Source organism: Amphiura filiformis, chromosome 16 (assembly GCF_039555335.1).
Source record: "Amphiura filiformis chromosome 16, Afil_fr2py, whole genome shotgun sequence".
In the NCBI taxonomy this organism is placed as follows: Eukaryota; Metazoa; Echinodermata; class Ophiuroidea; order Amphilepidida; family Amphiuridae; genus Amphiura; species Amphiura filiformis.
Window position 1 is genome coordinate 29,194,857 of NC_092643.1, and position 20,116 is coordinate 29,214,972.

Genomic DNA, 20,116 nt, shown 5'->3' on the forward strand with positions numbered 1-20,116 from the left:
GACCATTTGATAACAATCGGAGCAATTTTTCAAATTTGACCACTGTAGAGTTAAAACCTTGACCTTTTTGCTTATAACTTGAAAACCATACATCACAGATCGGTCAAACTATACTTTTTTCTGAATCCTTGTGACCAGAGGAACACTTTATAACTCAATTTGAACAACTTTGAATTTTTTCCCTGTATAAAGTTCAAGGACCTCTACCCGCCATCTTGGAATGAATTTAATTTGGCCTTCGATCCAAATTTGTTAAGCATATCAAGAGCTACATCTGTGCCAATTTTGGGGCTTTTCACAAAAAATTAATCATTTTTTGCTATGATTCACCATTCTGCAGCACTACTTACGTTTCAGAGAAGGAGGTACTGGGTCAGCTTCCTAACGAACGGTCGTCATCAAACTCTTGGTTTGTTCATTTACAGAACAAGATATCATAGCCCTTACATAACAAGATATTACAGCCAAATGAAAAGTTCGGGAATGGCTTGCAATACTTATGAATCTATAGCTGTTTGAAGCAGTGCAGCAGTAGTTATACCTCCAAGAATATCTAATTGAGATATGGAAACACCAAGCTGATTGGTTACCCAGTTAACCATCTCCATGGCAACCAGTGAGTCTACTCCATAGTTGATCATGGGTTGGGTAACATCAATGGCGTGTACTGGCATGTCGAGTAGGTCAGCCATCTTGGATTTGATCCAATTTTCCATGTCTTCTTTACCGATGGCGCCGTCTGCTTTGTCAGTTGCCTTGCTGCTGGTTGTGAGATGATGAAATTTGAGCATGGACTTGTGGCAGAATTGCTGAGTCGAACCCCAGTCCTATAAAGATATGAAGAATAGGAATTTCGGAATACACGTTTAAGTTAACTACCTTTTTATACATAGAATGATCAGGAAACATCATTTTTATAATTATAGCAAGCGTTCTTATCCATTTTCATTAATATTTTGCTGCGGATCTTTAAATGAAATGCATTTTATTCCAAATTAAAGCTACAATTAAAGCTTAAAATTACAAGTATTATTCTTGAAATTACCATATTAAGAAGAACAATTTTGAGTATCGTTTATGAAAATTGGATGTTATTAAAAATTTAACGTATTGGTGACCTTAATGCCATAGATATGACAAACTATTGTAACCCAACGAGTAAGCTGGTTTGGACGCCATATTGGATTGAAGGGATATAATTGGAGCAAAATGGGCACATGTTTGTTTCTGTTGGTTGGAAGCATTGATTGCATTAATATTTTCCATCGGTGGATCAGTTGTATGTTGCTATGGTGTGTTTTGGTGGGAAACTCTTGGTTGGCGGCCATTTTGTACGCCATCTTTAGTTTTACTTGATCTCTTACCCAAGCTTTTTTGAAGGTCTTACATTACATCATACATTAAAATTGGCAGCTTCATTTATTACTGGTTTAGAGCTTTCTCTTTCTTTTATTTGATATTTGCTGCAACATTAAGGGGTGGGATATGAACGTTTGGACAGTATTTTTGTGGGATATGGGAGCACATCATAAACTACGCAAAAAAAGTTTCTTTATGGTTAGGAAATTTACCCACTATTAAAATTTAGCGACCAATTTTGTACGTTTTTTAAATAATCGCGTGCGGGATATTGTCCTGCGCATTTTGACACCTCAATCACTACCCTACGACACTCCTGAGAAAAGATATGCATGTTTAAGTAACACGAGGTCGAAAAATTAAAATTGCAAAGAAGCCTATTCAATGGTTTTAGCCTGAGCTGATTCACTGATCCAAAACGGTTTCATTATTCCCACCCTTTTGAATGTTAATTTAAAGCATTTTACTTGATGCATGTTGGATAATCCTTTGCTTATTGTGCAGATGAATGATCAAAGACAAAGGTGAGTGGGTACTAAGACATTTAAGTTTTGAGAGATGGATTTGGACAAGGGATTCAAAACAGGTCATGATTACAGCTGCTTTGCTGGAAGCAGAAGGAATTGAGACACTTGAGTTGCCCTCCAAAAGCCCTGATCTTAACCCCTTGGAGAACCTTTGGGATCAGCACAAGAGACTAGTCAACAAGAATATAAAGGCAGATACAACTCTGGTGGGATTGCGTCGCATCGTTATCAACGAGTGGAACGGGGTTGAGCAAGGTAACATTCGACGCCTCATTAGGAGCATGAGACGCCGCGTGGCTGCTGTAAGGGAAGCCAACGGTTGACACACAAAGTATTGAAAGACTGGTAAAGAAAGAGATTAATCTCAAGTGAAGTTGGAAGCGGCAGTATGATGCCTGAAATATGCTCAGCAATTAAACAAATAATGTTATCTGCATGTTTCTTGTTTTTTGTGTTCTTTTATGCTGAAAACTTGAATATGCCTTTTTGCAATTTTCATTTTTCGACCTCGTGTTACTTAAACATTCACATCTTTTCTCAGGAGTGTCGTAGAGTAGTGATTGAGGTGTCAAAATGCGCAGGACAATCACCCGAATGCGATTATTTAGCAAACGTACAAAATTAGTTGCTAGATTTTAATAGTGGGTAAATTTCCTAACCATAAAGAAATTTTTTTTAGCGTAGTGTACATATCGAATTGCATTCTGAATGCGAGGAGTGTCCTTCTGATATCAGATAGTTTTTATTTTTTGAGGTTTGCGATATACGGTAATATACATCATGTGGCAAATGATTAAAATTGATATTTTTGATATTTTACAGTCCTCGAAGTTAACTTTATAAATATGATGATATGAACTTGAAGTGTGTGTGGCTGGATGAGGAACCGACGATCAGTTGAAAGTTTTGACCTTTCATATTGAGGATATGGATTTTCCCCCCCAAACACCAAAACAAAAAACTTTTTGAGAAAAAACGTGTAATCTTCAATATGAAAGGTCAAACATTTTAAAATATGAAATTTTAATAATTTGTCATGGGATTTGTGTTGTATCGCGAATTTCAAAGAGTCAAAATTGTTTGATGTCGGAGGGACATTCCTCGTGTTCGGAATTCAATTCGATGCGTCACTCTGATGTGCTCTCATGTCCCACAAATAGAAACCAAATGGCCTTTTTAAAATATATTTTGACCATTTTCATGTTTCCCGACTTGTGCTAACATTTTTACTAATATATGTAATCCCAGTAGCCTCCAAGTTCAACATAAAAGAAAACAAAACATTGGATCTCAAGAGACAATTGTCACATTGTTTATGTGTCTTTTAATAACACGTCAACCGTCACGCTTACAAGCGCGGTTGATTCAAAGTTCAATTAGCCCTTTGAACGGATCCGCCGTCTTCTCACTGCAAACGCATGTGCGTTATTTGTTTTTCGCGCTTTTCTAGCAACGCCCCAGAAGGCTTTTTCAACGCGTACGCAATAATTAAAGCATGTGTTTGACAGGTGTACGCACAAACAACGCGCACTTTGCGGGTAGAACCTCGTTTGAGATGACCGCATAGTGCAGTTTTGTCCACGGCAAATTCACCATGACCTTTTCAGCCATAAACCCGCTTAGTGAAGATTAAACCGAAATATGCAGTACTAAACCATTATAGTAATTGATTGTCCAATGCGAATTTCTTACCACGTGATAATATCAATCCAATGAGCGATAGAATTGTCCGCTACGGTCGACTAATCCATGACGCTATTGACATGTACGGGCGGCGCTCCACTGACTGAGTTTTGGGGTATTTTTCACTGGTTTGCTATCATTTACTTATCAAGGCGGTTCCCCGTTATTATAAGGACTATGCTAATAATTTAAAGATTGACATGTAAACAGTGGCGTAGATTTCTTTTTGACATGGGGGGGGGGGGGAGTTGGAAAAAAAGTCAAGTATAGTCAATCCAGCACCTTTTGGCGACAGAATAAGTTTTTGGTTCAATTGTTCGCGAAGCGCGCGAAAAATTTTGCTATTTTGAAGCTAAACTGATGAAATATGGTGTAAAAGTAGAATAAATGCGCGCGAATTTGCACTTTTGGGGCAAAAAATGGGCAAATATGAGGTTAATTTGGTCAGAAACCCATTATCAGGCGTCAACATGGGGGGGGGATGATTGTATGGACCATCCCGTCTGGCAAAATATTGGGGGATTTATCCCCCCACCCCCCGGGATCTACGCCTATGCATGTAGAGAATAAACCATACTTGATTGACAGGAAGTACTAAATTTGAACCTATTACGGTTTCGTGGCACCCCTTGCAAATGCGACCAAGTCAGGGCGGCCCGGTGAAGCAAAATATGCATTGGATTAACACGGGAGTTTGGATAAGATGTAGATTTCCTTTCTCATACAAATGTATGGTCCCCCGTTATTAAAGCTTGTACCGGGTTAAAAATTCAGATATTTTGAAAAGAATAAATATTTGAAACATAGAGCAAGTACTAAAATCATAGCTTTTATACTTTTTGATATATGACGCTAACTAGTTAATCTCCTATATCTACAACACAGCGCTACCAGTACGGGTCAATTGCCTATTGTGAGTGCCCCTGTGTTGTGTGCATACATGTAGTTAACAATAACTGCATGATGGTACGATCGGCGAATAAGCCTATATTAACGAAAAGCAAAAAGATTCGCATTGCTAAAGAAAAACGAACATCGCCTACTCATGATTATAATATATGACTTAAGGCTGCAATTTGTTTGAAATCGTCTTGTACTGCGTTTGTTTACGAGATTATGATTGAAATGTATAAACGCAGCGGAAACGGCGTGTCTCATTACAAACCGTCTCAAAAGTTAAGTCTTAATGATAAAAACTTTCTTTCCTGTAACAATGCCTTGTAGAAAAGTAATTTTTGCCTGGTTAAAGTAACCCATAGATTAATAAACACACATATTGGATTTTTCCATGCATGTGACCTCTACGCGTACTTGAATTCAGCTGACGCCGGTACAGCGTTTAGACCTGGCGACATCGCTCACCTTACGCGCGAAGTTTCTTTTGTGCACGCTCGCGCTATTTGCGCTATTTTTGAGTTTCAAAATAAAATGCTAATACCTACCTAACCTTCTCTTACAATACATCCAAGGGTCCAGGGAAATTTATGAATTGTAACTGGAGTTGGAACAGATTTTATTATAATGTATAGAATCATACTTTGTTAATAAAGAGAAATGGTTAGATACTTATTCTTACCTGATTTGCTAAGCACACAACGGGTAGATCTCTCTGTTGCAGGAGTCTTCCAAGTACTTTCAGAAACTCATCCACATGAATCTGCAGATTGCCTTTCATTACCATTATTTTCACTTCGTCATCTTTGTCTGCCAAATATCCTGCCCCTTTGACTGGTGCTAATTGAATGGAGAGAGCTGGTAAGCCTTGAGAATGGCGCTTTTCAGCAAGACCATCTAAGTAGTTGTTGGCAGCACAGTAGATTGGTTGTGCTGGATTACCCCAGACACCAGAAATAGATGAGAGCAGAAAGAATATGGCTAGATCATCTTCTTTGGTCAGAGTATGCAAGTGATGAGCTCCCGATACCTTTGCATCAAGGATGCGATTCACTTGTTCGTGTGTTATCTCAGAAAGCTTCTCCTCTTCGATCACACCAGCTAGATGGAAGATACCCTTAATTGGTGGAACCGTACTGTCATCACGTAGACTGTCCAACATGTGCCTGACACCCTTTTCATCAGCTACGTCAATTTGGTACTTGCTAACTTTCACTCCGTTAGTTTGTAGGTATCTCACCATTCGTCGTGCTGCTGCAGTTCTTGCTCCATTTCGAGATACAAGGACAATATGTCTTGCGCCATTGTCGCAGAGCCACCTGGACAAACTTTGACCAATACCACCATAACCACCTGTGACGATGTATGTTGCTGTAGCTGAAAACTGTTGTACAGGTGGTTTTAATTCTTCTGGTTGGAAGTCATCGGATATATCAAACACGATTTGGCCAATATGTGATCCCTTAGCCATGTAGCGGAATGCATCTGTTAACTTCTCCATTGGATACACTGATGTTGGTATTGGACTCAGCGTATTTGTTTCAAACAAGTTGACTACCTTCTGCATCAGCCGTTGAACTGTATCGGGACTCTGTCGCATGAGTATATCCACTTGGCAAGAAATGAAACTCTTGTTTTCCAAAAGAGCATTCAGTGAAAGGTTGGAATTATGTAGAATATCCCGTTTGCCAATTTCACAGAATCGTCCACATGGAGCAAGAACTGACATGCTTGTAGCTAATAGCTTGCCTGAAAGGGAGTTAAGGACAACATCCACACCTCTACCTTGTGTAAAGCTCATGACATCATCGTAGAATTTGGTTGATCGAGAATCACTGACCATCTCTACCCCAATTACATCTCGTAGGTATTGCCGTTTCTCCTCTGTGCCGGCAGTGCAGGTTATTTTGGCTCCCAGCATTCTTGCGATTTGAATAGCTGCCAATCCAACACCACCACACGCAGAGTGAATCAGAATTGTCTCATCTGGTTGAAGATGAGCACGTTCAACTAGACTCATGTAAGCTGTTACAAACACCACTCCGATGGGGGCACTTTCCGTCCAATCAAGTCCCTTCGGTTTCGGTGCTGTCAGTTTTGCATCACATATAACATGAGAAGCAAAACATTTTTTACCGAACGCAATCACTTCATCACCAACTTTCACATTCTTCACTCCAACTCCAACTTCTTCTATAATTCCAGAACATTCAATTCCAAAAGACGGACGTGGTTCTGATTCTAATCCCTCTAGCAGACCCATCGACATCTTAATATCTTTATACTTCAGAGGAGCCGCACGTACACAGATCTTGACATGGCCTGGTGAAGTTTTCTGACTAGTGATATCATGGAAAGCAAGATCGTCAATAGATCTACTGCCTTTCTGAGAGATAACTTGTTCCACTCTCCAACTTGTAGAAACTGTTCTGTTGGTTTCCAACTCCTGGTGAAGTATACGGGGAACACATCGAACTTTCTTTCTGATGACAATTTCTCTCTCTGGTACGTTTGGTTCCTTCATCATTGCCATCAGTGCTTGGAAGTTTTCTTTAACATTGCAGGTTGTATCAAAATCTACTGAGTAGATGGGGACATTTGGAACTTGGTTGTTGACGGCTCTAGTTAGTCCAATAGCCAATGATGCGTTGGGAAAGGTGCATTCCTTGTTGCCGCCCTTTGTTAGCACCCAAACACACTTAACACTTTGTGGATAAAGTTCAACGGCTTGCAAAAGCTTCAACAGTGCATGTAGATTACTATCAGCATCACTGTGAATGTACATCACTTTCATCGGAGAAGAAGTGTGTTCATGGAAGAGACTGGCGAATTCTGTTGCTTCAGAAAATGATTTGATGTCAATATCTCCCTTGTAGGCTGCTTCAATCTCGTCCTCAAGCTTGTTGTTGATTTCTTGGATAATCATCAACTTTGTAGAGTCAGCCGTTTCAGTAATCCAATTATTTTCTCTCCTTTGATACTTCTCATTTCTATTCTCCTCCTCATTTTTTCGTCCAACTACAACACTATGGAAAAACGCTCTTGGTGTGGAAGCTGAAGTGACGTCATGAAGACCAATACTGCGCATGATATCTACCCAGCTCTGACGATCCTTCCAACATCTTTCTTTGCGGAAATCATCAAACACTGACGACTCATTCAGAGCACCAAACCATAATTCTGTCAAGAAGTGAGTATTCATACCCTCGATGATAAACATGAGGCCATCTGGAGTGAGGAGGTTGGCCATGTAATCTGAGCTTCTTTTGACATCAGCTGCGGCATGTAGGGTATCTAAGCAAACGACAATGTCGTAACTCCCTGGCACAAATCCCTGATCCGCAACATCCTTCTCGATATCAATCTGCTTGTATTGGATGAAGGGATACATTGACAGATTTTCTTGACCTTGTTTGAATAATGTAGCCCTGACATCTGTGAACACGTACTCAATTTGATTAGAAAATCCAAGCTCTTTGAGTGGTTCAACGACGAAGCGGGTTAGACCTCCAATTCTTGCTCCTAGCTCCAAAATCCGAACCACTCGTTTTTGTGTTAAACCTTCCACCACAGCTTTGTTGATAACCTCTGCTGCTGCTTTGTAATGCACTCTTGTGCTGAGAGAATCGTAGAAGTATCTGTCTAACCCTTCTGGAGAAAACATGATTGGGACAGCTACTTGTGGATCTCTGAATGTGGCTGGAAGGGCTTCACCAAGACTCTTCGTAAGACTGATCTCCGTATCCAGCTCTGGACAGTGCTTCTGAACTCTTTCCATGATCTGTGGGATTGAATCATATGGTATATCTTTGACTGAAGTAGATGATGCGATGGTTTTGAAACGGCTGATATATTTCTCATAGCTTTGTCCCTTGCATCGTTCTTCTTCTGGAACTGTTTCTATTGCATTTCGGATGTAGGATGTGCAAATTGCTTCTATGTCATCAAGTACTTCTTCAGCACGATGAATAGCATCCATCTCTTCTTCATAAGTGGAAGTAAGGTGAGACTCTTCTAAAACCTCCTTGATGACCGATGGTGGGAGTGAACAAGCCGCGATTGGTTGCCATTGAGTCGTGTAGATACACGTTCCAATATCAATATCTGACTGATTACCATAGACATTCTGCGCTCGGATTCCAGACACTTCAGCTAAGATGTTACCACTCTCGGTAGCCATTGTGATGTCAGCAATCAACATTGTGCTGTCACAGTCAATTATATTGGTGTAAACAATGATTGACTGTCCTGTTGGTAGAGATGGCTTGGTCATCTTGAGGGTGTCTATATGAACTGGTATATACATCGTTGTAATTGAACCAATGCTAGCCATAGGAAGTTGGAATGATGCATCCAAATGAGGAATGGAAATTCTCTGATTGGAGTCAGAAATTGGAGATAAATAGGCTATTGACTCGCCATCACCGAAGAAAGCCCTGTCTACCATCTGAGAAGCAGGACCGTTGGCAAACCCAACTCTCTGCATCCAGGCATTCATCTCTTCTTTTGTGACCTTTTTGTCGCATCTCTCAATGATCTTCACAACTGATAATATCACTTCGTTAGACGTTGCATCTGTTTTGGTGTCGATGATAGCGTTGCAGTGACTGTTGTTGTCGCATTTGACTTGCACATGATCTCCTTCTTTATGAATATCTAGATGAAGAACACCTTTCTTGTCACCATCTTCAGGCCATGTTAAAACCCTGGTGAAGTTCACATCTTTCATACATGGAGCTTCGTCGTCTTTAAAACTCATCTCAGTGATGAACTCTACGTAGCCTGCTCCTGAGAAGACAATTCTGTCGTTCACTACGTGATCAGCCAAGTAGGGGAAATTTGTCAAGGTGATCTTGCCATTTTGTCCTTTGAATGATCTGTCATCAAGCCCTAGGCGTTTTTCTCGACGTTCTTCTGTCTCCAACCAAAAGCTTTGATGCTGCCATTGGTATGTCGGTATCGGTGCCCATTCTGCAGCTTTCTTGGTGATATTATCCCAGTGAAGATCTACGCCGGCAGCGTAAAGACTTCCTATAGCTCGCTGAATGGAGTGCAAATCATCCTTGTCTCTGAGACTAGAATTGACTGTTGAAATACTACGCTGCGGATCTACAGATCGGACGATCTGCTTCACACAAGAGAGGAGTGTGGCTGATGCAGATACCTCGAGGAATACATCAATGTTGGAGTCCTGAAGAAGTTCGTTCACTGCAGGTTGAAAGAGGACGGTTTTACGGATATTGTTCCACCAATAATCTGCGTCCAAAGCTTCTTGGTGGTAGTGTCTACTTACAGTAGAGTAGAAATGGACTTGGCGTGTTACTGTCTCTGATGCAATGATACCTTGCATTGCCTGGTTGAAAGACTCTTCTATCGGGTCCATCTCTGGAGTGTGAAAGGCACAAGTAACGCGAAGTTTCTTTGCTTTGCCAGGATTTATATCAACAATGGCTGCAATCTCATCACTGTCTCCAGCAAGAGTGATAGCACCGGGGCCGTTGATAGCAGCAATGTAGACATTCTGGTGCTTTTGACAGATGGCTTTAGCTTGTTCTACAGTAGCTCGTAGTGCAGCCATGCATCCCGTTCCCGTCAGTTTTGCTTGCTCGTGACTTCGATGGTATATCACAGCAATCGCTTCTGGGAGAGTCAAACCTCCACATGCATAGGCTCCTGCCACCTCACCTAAACTATGACCTACAACTACATCAGGCTCTACTCCCCAATGTCGCCACAGACGACACATTCCTACCTGAATGAAGAGGATTGCAGGTTGGATCACCTCAACACTTTGCAGAGCATCTTCAGCCGATGTGAATGGTGAAGTAGCTTCGGTGATATCCCGGCTACCAAATAGACCACATGATTTCAGCACTGACCATCCACTTAGTTCCTTGAATAGCTCGTCACATTCAACAACACTGTCATGGAAAACCTGCTCATCTTCAAACAACTTTCGTCCCATGTCAATCCATTGCTGTCCTTGCCCTGGAAAAACAAAGCAGATTTTCGGTTTGTTTGGATTCGCTCTGCCGGCCACTACCGACTCTGATCCTATGTCCTGAGTGAATGCAAGAGTAGCGTCGCGGAAGTTTGCACCAGAGTTTGCTACAACAGTCATCCTGTATGGCAGATGATCCCTCCTTGTTGCTTGCCATGCTGCGACAGAGAGAGCATCCTTGTCACACTCAAATGACTCCCATTTTGCAGTTAAATCTGTGAGTGCTTCGGGTGTTTTTGCAGATAAAGGAACTACAATTGACTTGCCTTTAATGTGAGATTCCTTTCCAAAAGACCAGCCAGACTTCACTTTTGGTGCCACATCATATTTAGGTGCTTCTTGGAACACCATATGTGCAACTGAGCCAGCAAAGCCAAAACTGTTTAACCCAACGGTAAAGGGGGATCCATCATCTTGTATTTCTTCTATATCCCTTTGAACTTGAATGTTGAGCACATCTTTGTTGATTTTAGGGTTAAGTTCATGAAAGTTGATGGTTGGAACCAGCTCTTTCTTCTTCAACATCAGAGCAACCTTGATCGCAGCTGTGATCCCAGCAGCACACTCGTTGTGGCCAAAGTTGCCTTTCACAGACCCTATTTTGATTGGACTTTCCCGTCCTGGTCCAAAAACTGCCCCGATAGCACTTGCTTCTATCGGATCACCAACAGGTGTCCCAGTTCCATGGGCTTCTACGTACTGCACTGAAGACATTGGTATATTGAATCTGTTGTATACGTTGCGCATGACAATTTCTTGTGCTTCTGCAGATGGCATTGTAAGACTCTTACTGAATCCACTGGCGCCGATGGCGCTTCCTCTTATAACTGCATAAATATGGTCTTTGTTAACCAATGCATCATCCAGACGTTTAAGTATAAACGTGCCCCATCCTTCACTTCTTACATAACCTGTAGCTGTATCAGAAAACGGGCAACATTTGCCTTCGGGACTCAGTACCCCAAGTCCGGTGAATCCCACCATGACTTCTGGCAGAATATTACTCTGGCAGCCACCGGCAACTGCTGACGTACATTCTCCGTCCCATATAGCGGAGCAGGCCATATGCAAGGCGGTTACAGATGATGCACATGCTGTATCAACTGCAATGCTGGGACCACGAAGATTGAATACGTAGGAAATACGGTTTGCTACTACAGAATGTACGCTACCTGTATGGGAGTATGGGTTGGTCAAAGATGTGTCCATTAACATGATGTGGTAATCCATAGTACCAACGCCTATGTAAACACCGCAACTTTCACCCAATATTTCGGGAATGATTCCTGAAAATATAAAATAAAAACATGAATAAAAAATAAATGAATAACAAACAATACAATGAATTAAAGGTCTTTGATCCGATTTACCTCATTGTTGATGAGATTTTGGTATCATTCAATTGATCCCATTTTTCTCATTACCATCCTGAAATTTGACAATCGAATCAAAATGTATTTCCGAATAAATCACACGCCCAATGCATTGTGGGTAGATCCATGTTAATAACAGCTTACCGAAACTCCTTAATAATTTAATGCACTGCGACCACCACCTAAACCCTATCAAAATAGTATTATTAACTAATTCCATAACTGTTCAAATATTTATAATATGTTAACATGTTGAAAATCATGTTCATAAGCGTAATATCCTATTTATTAATGTTCATAAACGTATAACAATTTGATACATCTATGTCTTAATGCTCATAAACGTAACATCCTCGATACATCTATTTATTAATATGTTCATAAACGTCCTTGATACATCTATTTCTATTTCAATGCTATTTTATCTCCGTGTTCTGATAATAAATTTGACCCGAATAACATTTGTAAGAGGTAGAAACCTATCAGGCGGCGAGTGGCATGATAGAGCCGGCAACTTGTGACACCGCCCGGCCGTATGGCATTTTCCAATATACTCGGTTAATTTTGTGGGGTTCATTATCGAACCCCAAAGGTTTTAGCTTGTATTTATATTATTTATCAACATAGGCCTATTTGTTTGTGATATTTCAAGCGTTTTAAAATGTCAAAATAATCCCATTCAATTACACGGTTGACGATGGAAATTTACTGAATTTAGAGAATGCACTGCGACCACCACCTGAAACCTATCAAAATAGTATTATTAACTAATCCCATAACTGTTCAAATATTTATAATATGTTAACATGTTTTAATGTCAACAACAGCCCTCACTTAACAGACATTAATTCTCAATCGGCAGGATCCATAAGCGCTAAAGTAAATATATTTTCTCTTATCGCCTGGCTAAGTTTCCCCATTTAAGGGGTGGGGTATGAACGTTTGGACAGTATTTATTGTGGGAAACTAGAGCACATCAGACATGTTGAATTGCATTCTGAATACGAAGAATGTCCTTTTGATATAAAATAATTTGGATTTTTTGAAATTCGCAAATGATGATTTTTACTTAAAGTGTATGTAGGTGGGATGAAAAAGCCGATGATCAATTGAAAATTTTGACCTTTCGTATTGAAGATATGGATCTTTTTCCCAAAACACAAAAAAATTAGGTCATTTTGGGGAAAAAATCCATATTTTCAATATGAAAGGTCAACATTTTTCAATTGATCGGCTTTTCCTCCCAGCTACATACACTTTAAGAATATGTCATTAGATTTATAAAATTTACTTCGAGGACTGTTATATATCCAAAATATGAAAAATATCAAATTTTAATAATTTGTCATAAAATTTGTATTACATCGTGATTTTCAAAAAATGAAAATTATTTGATATCAGAAAGATATTCTTCGTATTAGGAATGCAATTCGATATGTCTGATGTGCTCTCATGTCCCACAAAAAATACTATCGAAACGCTCATTCCAGATCCCTTAAGTACTCTCTTTAATTTACTCAAGGTTGTGTTTGTATAAATGAATTCAGTTATATAAATACAGCCTCGTGAAAAGGACATGTTGACATAAATTAATTGACTGTGTGGTTATAGTATCATTAACAGATTCTATACGCTATAGCAGAACAACAAGCACATACAGGCAAGTATTTTGCCAGTATCAATAAAACTATAATGAGGCTATTAATGTAGCCCAACTGTACGTACAATCTGGCAATACCGCTAAATCTTAAAGAAATGAAAAATATCTGTTGCAATTTTCGGATTTGCATAAGTAATTCTAGTTCATCCAAGTTGTAAAACAATTATTTCTTTTAATATAAACACATTCCTTGGTAAGACAACTTTATAGCACTGTTTGAATATCAACATGAAGTAGTAATGACAAATTTAAATGTACACTATCGCCTCTGTAGTTTCCTGATTACATAGACAGCACGATTATTTTATTTTTATTCTGCAACGCTGTGAGGAAATAAGTAGGCCAAAACCCATCGCAATAAGGTCGAAAAACGCTTCGCGTTTTTCGCCTAAAAAGTGTAGTTGAAGAAAATGTAACGACCATACCAAACGAAGTACTTGAGGGTGCGGGACTGTTTTATATGTACAGCCCTCTTCCCTAAAAGTGGCACAATTGTTATTTTACCCATTGATGTTAACTAAACATATCTCGAGATTAAAACAAGCAATTTGAACAAACGGCATTTAAGATCTAAGACTACGTTATTGACATTGATGTAATATCATATCCCAACGGCATTTTCTAATTGCCAAAGAGGGCGTTTTCACTTGCACAATTTTTGTTGAGACAGGCTGTATTGTTTGAAAATTGACTCCTGTGGACTCAGGTGCATGCAACATTTAAAACTGCCTCTTTTTTACATATTGAACCATTTTGACCGAACGCAATGATGTGTGACGCTGCAAATTGGTCCAGATTTGTAAAACAAATAAGGTAACATAACTTTTTGCAATTTTACATTTTGATAAATAATTTTCGATTTCTTTCAAAAAGCATTAGGGGAGCTGATAAGTTGTGGACCTTGTAGCATTACATTTTTGCGACACCCTGTATATTGCTGTTAACTTATGCTGCTGATGATGATGCGGTAGATGTGGTGTCTTTTTTGTTGATGATGGCAATGTTATTGTCAACTGGTGTGAATGTTTTTGTTATCACATTATTTATCAACTTATAAATAATGACATACCTGCGTCTTGGAAAGCTTCATATGTTACTTCTAAAATATGACGCTGTTGTGGATCCATGGAAGCGGCTTCTCTTGGTGAAATCTAATATAAAAGAAAAGACAAATAATATGAAAAAAGTGGGTAATGGTGAATCCAACGGACGAGGACACAAAACACATAAAGGATCAATACATGATACAAGAGGATACCTTGAATATACGAACAACTGAAAAGAAAGAGAGCAAGGTATACCAACTTGATGTGGGGAAACAAAATACAGACTAGACGGTATGCAGAGGGGGACAAAACAACAACAAAAGTAGGCATAGAAGTAGGTAAAGCTCGATAGCCAAAAATGACCAATTCCAAGGCCCACAGAAGTGTATTCATAATATGGACGATTTTGGATAAAAACAAGAACATTGCAGAGACAGCTAACCATGTCAAATAACTTTCACTTATAACCAAGTATTACTTGTCGTATTACTCTTAGCAAAATAGTTTAGTAGATGAACTAAAGAATCATCAACATTAATTTTAGTTGAGTCTAACACAATAAGCAATGCATGTATCTGAAATGCGGCAAACGAAAAGAGTGTATCAGCCCAAGACAAAAACCATAATATATTTTCAAAATTAAGCACAAACTAATAACAATCGAATAACAAACTGTCCAAACCAGCTAATATCACCTTACCTTAAAGAAAGTATTATCGAACTTATCGATATTGCCTTACCTTAAAGAAAGTATTGTCGAACTTATCGATATCATGGATGAAGCCGCATCTTTTAGTGACCATCTTGCTAAGGTTGGATTGGTCTGGATCATGGAATGACTCAATTGACCACCGGTCTGGTGGGATTTCTGTAATCATGTCTCGTCCATTAACCAACACATCCCAGAATTCCTGCGGTGTAGTCACTCCACCTGGCATGCGACAACCTTTGAAAAAATGCACATGCACATTTTAGATCAAAAGGATCCTAATATCTAGAACTAAATCAACGCAGAAAATTTAGAAATGTGTGGACGATTGGAGTGAGGTGAGTTGATGTAGATTAGTCCAAGATGCAGCTCAGACTGAAACACCACTGGCCCCTTTGAAGGCCGGTTTTGCGATGAGTAATTTATTCTGCTTTATACTGTCATTATGAGGCAGGTAAACAAAGAGCGCCCTCATATGTTTAATATAGTTTTTTGGATTGTAACTTTTTTTAAATACACGCTGCAGTAGTGTCTTGTTGGAATTAGACATGTCGTCGAACGTATTTGCAATAGTTGCTTTCAGTGATTTTTGTTATCATTGTTGTATTTTATATAATTGTTATTTTATATTGCACTATTCTTCTTTTTTAATATGAATGGCATGGGATTGTAATATTGTGATAATACTTTAACTTTAATTTATAACATTCATTTTTACAGTGTATCACAATATTAGATGACAATAATAAAAGGTCATACAAGGCAGGCATTGCAAATACGTCGGTTTGTGATACAGGCGACGATTGTGTTGAACAATGTGTGTTGTCGGAAAACACATTCTAAGACACGTCCTGTGAAGCCGGTTTATAGGCAAATAATATTCACATCTTAAAGAAGTATTATAATATATGTTTGTACAAATGATATTATAATTATACAAATAACATTTGTAATCGAAAGGAGTAACTAACCAATTCCAACAACCGCAACTGGACACTTCTCGCGTGTCTGCTGATCCGAACTCATGCTGTTTTCTTTATGGATTAATCTGTTAAAATAAGAAAATAACAAACACGATAAAATTGTATAAACAAAAGTGAGAGGAAGAAGGCAGAAATGAACAAAGGAATATATTATTCGGAGAAAACATAGAGAATTGAAAATTAGAAAACTTATGGAAGATTTGTCAAAAGAAATAAAGCCAAAAAGAACGAGAAAAGGTTAAACAAGTGTAGTCATTGTTCTTTATTAAGCAATAGGTGCGGGATTGGCTCTTTTATTTAGCGCGTTAGCGCCGAGAGTTAGCACCAACGCTAATGCTAATAATTACAATGAGTGCTAATTAGCGTCATGTAGCGTTTTAGTGCTAATAACGCTAATAACCGGTACCTGGCATTCTGTCGCTAAATTAGAAAATTGAAGATGTCCCAGTCAGTGGGGCGCAATTAGCGCTAATAGCGCAATTAGCGCTATTTAGCGTCATGTAGCGTTTTAGCGCTATAAAGTCCCTATCACTTAGAGCAGTTTTTATTTGGTCAAAAAAATTATTGGCCTTTAGCGAATTAGTGCACCTTTTGGCTAGCGTTGCAATTAGCGCTAATTTACATAGACCCTATACACTAATCCTATACTAATAGCGTGATTAGCAAAATTGCGCTAATACGCTAAAGGTCCAATCCCGCACCTTCCTCAAACATCTTTGGTCGTTTCTTTAACTTGCTGTATTGTCAATAGGGTGTGTGTTTTGGCCCATGATCTGGGTGAAAAGGGCCTTATTAAAAGGAGCTTATTAGGACAATGTCCCTTTTCTTTTCCTTTGCCTTCCCGATTTTCTCAGCTTTTCTCTTTCTTTTTTTGTCTTGAGGGGCACTTTTCTCTTCTTTTTTTTTGTCAGGCCCTGCTCCTCCACTACGCTACTGCTGTCCGGCATTATGTGTTTCATAAGATTGAAGCCCCGTTCAATAATAGCAGTTGATGCTGGTAAAGTGAGCAATAGGTCAATGTTTCTGCTGTTTTGCACAGTGCGAGCTGCATAATTAATTTGAGGTACAATGAAGTTTTTTTTCTACACCTAGATTTACCTATGAGTGTCTAAATGTCACACGCCAGATTATTTATTTCCCCAACTGCGAATAATGCTTACAACAAACAGAAGGGACTGAATGAAGAGGAGAATACCCAGTCAAGGTGACCCATGGCCACACCGAAACCACCCCTACATCCACTCCGCCTCTCCCAAATTATATTCCCAATTTTCGAGGATATATGCGTATGCCCGGCCTATATGTATACAATCCTTCTAACACCCCTTCATACACCCCCACACTTCCCCAAATACACATCCTATAACCCCCACACCCCTACCCCCCCCTCCCCCATTTACCGCGCACACTTCAAATCAAATTGTCATAGCACTGGGAACATAATAATAAGTTTGATTTGTGGCCCTGGGGTGGCACTTAACGCAAATGACCATACGGGTATGCTCCCTCGGAAAGACCCCCCCTTTTTAGATTTCGCAGCTCCGAAATACCCCCTGTATTTGACCAAAATAGAGCTCCAAAAGGCCCTTGATTTTGATAATGTCAGCTCTAAAAGACCCCAAAATTGCTCATTCCTCATATTTCTAGTTTTTTCTGACGATTTCAGAAATACACTTGATTTTGACTCTTCGCAGCTCTAAAAGTCCCCATTTTAGTTGTTTGCACCCCGGTTCGCAGCTCCAAAAGACCCCCTTTTATCGGTACGCGTCAGCTCCCAAAGACCCACCACCTCAAAATTCCGGGGGAACATACCCACCAATTTTTTTTTATATGCCCCCCTCCCGGGATTTGTGGTAGCAGAAGGTAGAAGGTAGATAGAAGGTAAACTAGTGGCAAATGGTGGTCATAGACCTCAAACCTAGCCGAGCCGTAATGGTGTTTGGGAGGTTCACCAAGTTTCATGCCAATATGACCATTTTAAAAAACTGTCCAAACTTTTGTTGGGGAGTTTATGTTGAAGATTGTAACATGAATTTAGGAGTGGCGCAATACTTTTGTGTGGGCCTACACCCAGGTTGGAGAATTGTCAAAATGGTCTACCAAAAATTTGCACACACACCCCCGCCCCTTTGGATGTGCCAAAAAAACTTTGCCCCACCCCCACCTTTTACACATATGCAAGATTTTGGGGAACCCAAATGTAAAACCTATTTATATAATGTGAATGCAAGGAGCGCAGGAAAGTTTGCTCATCTAAATGTGTTCCTAACGTTTGCCTACACCTTATTACTATTAGGCCCGGGTGTCACTCCCATTGTGGCCTGTACACCACCCGCGATAATAAAAACGCGTCAAAAGGGTAGTTTTTTGTGGGTAGGCAGGATACGTGCGTATAGTGTTTAGGGTGTCAAAAACATGTAAAATTGGAAAAAGGGTAGCAAAATTACAATTGCTAATACACGGCCGAAATGAAATTTAGGATGTGAAATTTGATGCAAGGTAAAATCCCTGTTTAGGGTGTGAAAACAGGTGCGTGTTACCTGTTTAGGGTATCGTTTTAGCCAAGGGTTAAATCCTTGTTTAGGGTCTTTCAAAAGTTGATTATCGCGGATGGTGTACAGGCCACAATGGGAGTGACCCCGGGCTATTGGGGCGTAATATAGAAACGATTATGATGCCCAAAACATCGGTGCCCAAAATTGCTTGCTCCCCCCTTTGAGGCGGCACCACACTCCCCGAGAAAAATGCAAAAAATAGGCACACAATTGGCCAGGGGTGCAGCACCACCTTAACAGTAGATAAAATGCAATAAAGGCTGCTAAGATATCCAAGATATAATGCATCACAACAAACTGAGAAAGGGATCCCACTTTTTAAAATTGTAAATCCAACTTCAAATTATTTGTGCACAAAAATGTTTAAGCTTCAAGGTATCAACAACAATATTTTTGAAACCATTAAAAGAGAGCTTAGCCTGCTCGCATCTACACTTGTAAATATATATCTTCTAGCAATGAGCATAATTGCATAATTTGATCAATACCTGCTAAGTAATTAACATTTGTATCCAGTAAACCAAATACTTTACTAAATTCATCAAACTCAGGTATGAAATGAGTCTGAATACTTTGCCAGAAAGAATTCACAATATTACAACTAGCAAATAGATGTACCATGGTTTCCTTCTCTGTTTTACAAAAAACACATTTATCATTGTCAACCAAACCAACTTTGTACAGCCAGTCATTAGTTGGCAAAATGTTATGAGTAATTCTGTACTGAAGCGATCTTAATTTCACATCCAGCGTAGCTCTGAAAGGCATTAAATACAGCTCGTAACATTTGGCTTCAGTCATATTATAAACTCTTTTTAATGAAAATTGACTAACAGGATCAGTTTTTATACTATCAATATATGACTTATACACATCCCTGGACTTCAGTTTCAGAAGTGGAACACTTCCTCTCGATAAGTGGATCACTATGCCCAGGTCCTCGGGAAGGGTCGTCCCCTCCTTACGAATCATGTCACGCCAACTTTTTGGAATTGCATCAATCAGAATCCAAGTAGAAGATGCTGCTAACAACTCTTTTACACACTATGGCCCACAAGAGCCTCATCCCAATGGCATACTCCAATAACCTCAATTACATAATCATAGTGCAAAATTTGACCTCAAGTTTGCAGAGTATGAGTTTTTGTACCCAAATTTTCAAAGGTCATTCAATGAATGTACAAATGTATTGGGCTTTAAGAACTGTTCCACTGATAGATGAGCATGTTGTTGATCCTAGTGACTATGACTTGTCAATCCTGTATACACTGACCCAGTTCAAAGCAACTCACGTAGGCCTACACTAAACTCTATCAAGATTAATAT

General features: G+C 39.5%; 1 protein-coding gene across 1 annotated transcript; it reads right to left on the reverse strand.

Annotated features, from left to right (window-relative positions):
* Nucleotides 1-497: 497 nt before the first annotated feature.
* Nucleotides 498-16,278, reverse strand: LOC140136550 (probable polyketide synthase 1). Its single transcript, XM_072158249.1, has 5 exons — nucleotides 16,224-16,278; nucleotides 15,284-15,489; nucleotides 14,567-14,648; nucleotides 5,146-11,750; nucleotides 498-827 (listed from the first exon to the last, which is right to left on the reverse strand). The coding sequence occupies exons 1-5, from the start codon at nucleotides 16,276-16,278 to the stop codon at nucleotides 498-500; spliced, it is 7,278 nt and encodes a 2,425-aa protein (XP_072014350.1).
* Nucleotides 16,279-20,116: the final 3,838 nt, after the last annotated feature.

Bases quoted from the DNA above. Each gene is read 5' to 3' on its own strand.
- LOC140136550 (XM_072158249.1), bottom strand. From the start codon at position 16,278: ATGAGTTCGGATCAGCAGACACGCGAGAAGTGTCCAGTTGCGGTTGTT. The intron at 14,649-15,283 runs GTAAGGCAATAT...CTTTTATATTAG, and splicing joins TCGACAATACTTTCTTTAAG to ATTTCACCAAGAGAAGCCGC. The intron at 828-5,145 runs GTAAGAATAAGT...ATATCTTTATAG, and splicing joins TTGTGTGCTTAGCAAATCAG to GACTGGGGTTCGACTCAGCA.